The sequence below is a fragment of the Notolepis coatsorum genome (genome assembly GCF_963971535.1).
Source record: "Notolepis coatsorum genome assembly, chromosome: 11".
Taxonomy (NCBI): domain Eukaryota; kingdom Metazoa; phylum Chordata; class Actinopteri; order Aulopiformes; family Paralepididae; genus Notolepis; species Notolepis coatsorum.
The window spans coordinates 106,250,198-106,255,882 of NC_140175.1; the positions used below are offsets into that span (position 1 = coordinate 106,250,198).

Consider the following 5,685-nt stretch of genomic DNA (forward strand, 5'->3'; position numbering starts at 1 on the left):
GGGAGGTGATAAAGAAAAGCCATTTGCTGTAATTTCCTGCTATTTAACCCTTTCACTACCACACTACCAAATGGTTAACCCTTTCACTGTGACAATACAGAAGGTTAACCCTTTCACTACCCCACTGGTAGTGAAAGGTTAACCTTCTGTAGTGTGGCAGTGAAAGGGTTAAAAACATAATTTCAATAAAATAGCAAACATGAGCTGACCAAACGGATATGACACACATGAAAATTGATGAGTCGAGGACAAAAGAGTTGATAAATGTTTTGATGTTGAAACAGAAGTAGATTAGACGTTTTTTTTTTATTATTATTGTCAATGTACACAAGGCAATTTAAATGTGTCTTTTCGCCTATCCCTCACACAGTCCCCCACACATATTATGCATTTCATCAGAGAGGTCAGAGGTCAGGGTCACCTGCAGTGCAGCGCAGCGGGGGAGGGGCAGAGCGCACAGATGTTGCGAATGAAAGTCCCAGTGCTGTTATACTGATTATCAGCACTCATTGAACGTTTCTTGTCCAATCAATGACTTGGTTGGAACTAACTGTTGTATAATGAGATAATATGATAATATAATAATATGATATATGATACATGTAAACAACACACAGAATTAACACAATGGGGACGAACAACGTATATATCCGCGTTTCGATTCCACCCGTTGTGGACAGAAGCACAGATAAATCCGTGGCAAGTTGTTATTGCTTTTATTCCGTATTAATAACCTATTCAAGGTCGCCGAGCGGCACTGCAGATTTACCCTACTCTATGAATTCGAGAAGGTGCAATACCGGCCAGATCCTCTTAGGGGCGCTATCGCGATAATGCAGTGTGCCTGTGGCTGAACCGATCAGTATTTTTTTTTTACTTTCAATGGAGATTTCAGTTAGCAGGATTCTAGATGTGCAGCATGTAGCTTGGATTACGTTTTGCCATTGCAGATTTCACCATGCAATAAGGGGATTTATCCTCAGCCAATGGACATATCGATCTACCAGATAGCGATCGATAACGGGGAAATGCTCGGGGGGATCCCACCGGACCACGGTAAGATCCTTTTCCACGTAAAGTACATCCCGATCGGGCCTTGTTTTGATAGCCATCCAGGCGTTCGGCCTATGAGGCTAATGAGGCTAACGCGGTTATTGGTAATCAATAATCAGAAACGACGTCCCCCGCCCCCCCCCCCCCCCTTTCATGCATACATGCGTGAGGATCGTGCCGATCATATGCAGTTTGAGTTTTAAGTGGAGCGTATCTATAACCGAAATGCCATTGGATTTAACGTTATTAGCCATTAGCCCATTATCTCGGCTTCCAGGAAATATACTAGACCAAATCCGATATAATGCTTATATTCACGGCGCTATAAAATGAGAACGTATTGATGAAATATTTTTTTCTTTAAGCCATTTTGAAGGGACGGTTTATGGACTCAATTCACAATGAGAATGGACAGATAGCAATACTATAAAGTATAGATTTAGCTGTACAAACAGCCCCACGTTTGTTTACATTCCCCGGTCCTCTTGAGATTAATTATGCCACTTTTCCAAAAGCGAGTAGAGTAGAGTAGAGTAGAGTAGAGTAGAGTAGAGTAGAGTAGAGTAGAGTAGAGTAGAGTAGAGTAGAGTAGAGTAGGTACCAGAGTAGGTACCATGCAGTGGAAAAGGGCATTAGACTCATCCAGTGGCCACGAAAGTGTTAAGAAGTCATTAAAGTCATTAAAAATATGAATCTCTCCTCTCTCTCTCGTCGGTTCGCTTACCGTAGTTTCAGTTCAGTTTCAATGTATTTGTTAGAGAGGGACAACGTACACATTTTATATAATAGAAGGTAAATGTACCCAATTGTAGCCAAAAGGCTAGTTTACATTGGCAGTTCCCCTGCCAGAAATAATGGGCTAGTACTAGGGATGTCCTACTGATATTATCGGCCGATATTGGCATAAAAATGTGATATCGGAAAATATCGGTATCGGTTTTCAAAAAAATTATTATTATTATTATTATTATTATTATTATTTTTTACATTTCTATAACCTTTATTTACCCAGGCAAGCAAGTAAGAACAAATTCTGATTTTATTTATTGTCAAAAGTATGCATAATGTGTTAATTCCACAACAAGAGATATGTAATGTTAATTACCTGAAATTATTCCGTTTTTAGGGGGGCGGGGGGGGGGGGGGCGGGGGGGGGGGGGGGGGGGGGCCCTGCATATATCGGTATCGGTTGATATCGGTATCGGAAATTAAGAGTTGGACAATATCGGTATATCGGTATCGGTAAAAAAGCCAATATCGAGCATCCCTAGCTAGTACCTAGTACAAACAATATTAAAACAAACACATTAGCAAAAACATACATAATTGAACCCTTATATACACAGCAATATACACACATCAGTGTTCACATCTTTGGTTATCTATCAACCAATTCCTAAGATAAAATGTTAAGGCCTTGAATGAGATGGACTCTCTAATGTTCTGTGGGATTTGATTCCACTCAGGCGCGGTTTTATAAGAGAAAACTGACTGCCCAAATACGCTCTTTCTAAACGGGATTTCGCAAATTCGCAGTCTCCTCTGACCGTCCCTCTGGTGCCTCTGGCCTCCCCCTCCAGATGCACCAGTTACAGTCTCCTCTGGCCGTCCCTCTGGTGCCTCTGGCTCCCCCTCCAGATGCACCAGTTACAGTCTCCTCTGGCCGTCCCTCTGGTGCCTCTGGCCTCCCCTCCAGTAGCACCAGTTACAGTCTCCTCTGGCCGTCCCTCTGGTGCCTCTGGCCCCCCCTCCAGTAGCACCAGTTACAGTCTCCTCTGACCGTCCCTCTGGTGCCTCTGGCCCCCCCTCCAGTAGCACCAGTTACAGTCTCCTCTGGCCGTCCCTCTGGTGCCTCTGGCCCCCCCTCCAGTAGCACCAGTTACAGTCTCCTCTGGCCGTCCCTCTGGTGCCTCTGGCCCCCCCTCCAGTAGCACCAGTTACAGTCTCCTCTGACCGTCCCTCTGGTGCCTCTGGCCCCCCCCTCCAGTAGCACCAGTTACAGTCTCCTCTGGCCGTCCCTCTGGTGCCTCTGGCCTCCCCTCCAGTAGCACCAGTAACAGTCTCCTCTGGCCGTCCCTCTGGTGCCTCTGGCCCCCCCTCCAGTAGCACCAGTAACAGTCTCCTCTGGCCGTCCCTCTGGTGCCTCTGGCCCCCCCCTCCAGTAGCACCAGTTACAGTCTCCTCTGACCGTCCCTCTGGTGCCTCTGGCCCCCCCTCCAGTAGCACCAGTAACAGTCTCCTCTGACCGTCCCTCTGGTGCCTCTGGCCCCCCCTCCAGTAGCACCAGTAACAGTCTCCTCTGGCCGTCCCTCTGGTGCCTCTGGCCCCCCCTCCAGTAGCACCAGTTACAGTCTCCTCTGGCCGTCCCTCTGGTGCCTCTGGCCTCCCCTCCAGTAGCACCAGTAACAGTCTCCTCTGGCCGTCCCTCTGGTGCCTCTGGCCCCCCCTCCAGTAGCACCAGTTACAGTCTCCTCTGGCCGTCCCTCTGGTGCCTCTGGCCCCCCCTCCAGTAGCACCAGTTACAGTCTCCTCTGGCCGTCCCTCTGGTGCCTCTGGCTCCCCCTCCAGATGCACCAGTTACAGTCTCCTCTGACCGTCCCTCTGGTGCCTCTGGCCCCCCCCTCCAGTAGCACCAGTTACAGTCTCCTCTGGCCGTCCCTCTGGTGCCTCTGGCCCCCCCCTCCAGTAGCACCAGTTACAGAGGAGCCAAAATTGACTCATAATGTGTCTGTTTCCTCAGGGTCAGGGGTCAACCTGGAGGACGGCCCGTCTAAAGACATGAAGAAGACGTGTTGTTGATGAAGACTGACACCACAGAGTTCTATAACTGGACCCACAGACGTATTATATCATATTCCATAACTGGACCCATAGGACCATTCTATCAATTTAAAGTGTATAACTGGACCCACAGACCTATTCTATCACATTCCATAACTGGACCCATAGGACCATTCTATCACATTCCATAACTGGACCCACAGACGTATTCTATCACATTCCATAACTGGACCCATAGGACCATTCTATCACATTCCATAACTGGACCCACAGACATATTCTATCACATTCCATAACTGGACCCATAGGACCATTCTAACGTATTCTAATTCTAATTCTACTACTACTACTACTACTATAGATGGACCCACAGATATTTTCTATCATATTCTATAACTGGACCCATAGGACCATTCTAACAACTTAAAGTGTATACTGGACCCACAGACCTATTCTATCAGATCATATGGTATAACTGGATCCATGCAGCCACTCCAGTAACTCTACCTCTAAGCCTGGCTGCTGTAGGCCTCGAAACGATCAAAGAGAGAATGAGTTCTATATTTAGTTTAGACTTTTAAAGGTCAGAATCACAGTGTAACTGACAGGTTAAAGGTCAGAATCACAGTGTAACTGACAGGTTAAAGGTCAGAATCACAGTGTAACTGACAGGTTAAAGGTCAGAATCACAGTGTAACTGACAGGTTAAAGGTCAGAATCACAGTGTAACAGAAATTGATAGTGTCTGTCTGTGTGCTCTGATCATCCAGTCTAATGAATGTTTATTAATAAGAGTATTTATGATAATAAATAAAGAAGCTGCTATGAAGTTATTCAAATTTAAATAATCAGTGTCCAACAGCCGGCTAACAATGTCACATAGACTAATAGCTAACAATGTCACATAGACTAATACTGTAGCTAACAATGTCACATAGACTAATACTGTAGCTAACAATGTCACATAGACTAATAGCTAACAATGTCACATAGACTAATACTGTAGCTAACAATGTCACATAGACTAATAGCTAACAATGTCACATAGACTAATACTGTAGCTAACAATGTCACATAGACTAATAGCTAACAATGTCACATAGACTAATAGCTAACAATGTCACATAGACTAATAGTTTTCACCTGTCATATCGCGGTGGTTTATGAGATCATAAATATGTGATGTTATGAGACACTGACTCTCTCTTTCCATTGGGTTCCTATGTGCCTTAAAGGAAAACTCCAACATTTTGTGAAATTAGCTTATTTAACATCTTCCCTGGAGTTAGACAAGAAGATACATACCTTTTTTGTCTCTGTCCGTGCATTTAGCTTAGGGAACAGTCGCTCCGTTAGCGTAGCTTAGCTTCATCACTGGAAGTGGGGGAGGGTTAGAGCCTGACGTTCCCTACAGTGCCCTACAGTCACCAAATACACAAAATAATAACTAAAAACGAACTTTAGGTTAGTTGTAACGTCAGTTTAGGTTCGTGTTAACGTTAGATAATGTACAAAATAAACGTATTCCGCTGCTATAGACGTCGCTCTTTTATTTTTAAACCCCCCAGAAAGGAAGTCATTTTTCTCGTTATCTGTTTGAGTGTCCAGTTAGCTCCGTTAGCGTGCAGTAGTTAGTAGTATATCAATACCAGCCATTGGATTACTGTTTTCTAAATTGGGGAGGCTTTTAATCGTCAAGGTAAGAGGATTTTAAGTCATGGTATCCATAAACTTCAATCGGTTCGGATCCTTTGAATGAATGAGAATGTAAACAAACTGAGAAATCACTGACTGCGCTCAGAGAGGAGTCGTTCGGCAAAAAAATTTTCAGAGTATATCTGCTTAGAAAAC

The 5,685-nt window shown here is 44.7% G+C and overlaps 1 protein-coding gene across 1 annotated transcript in view; it reads left to right on the forward strand.

The window, feature by feature from the left end:
- Positions 1 to 3,852, forward strand: part of rab36 (RAB36, member RAS oncogene family) — a gene marked incomplete at both ends in the record, with an annotated part of 39,197 nt that extends 35,345 nt beyond the window's left edge. Inside the window, one exon of the mRNA XM_084325040.1 lies at positions 3,794 to 3,852. Coding sequence (XP_084181166.1) covers positions 3,794 to 3,852 — 59 coding nt within the window. The remainder of the gene's footprint in view (positions 1 to 3,793) is intronic.
- Positions 3,853 to 5,685: the final 1,833 nt, after the last annotated feature.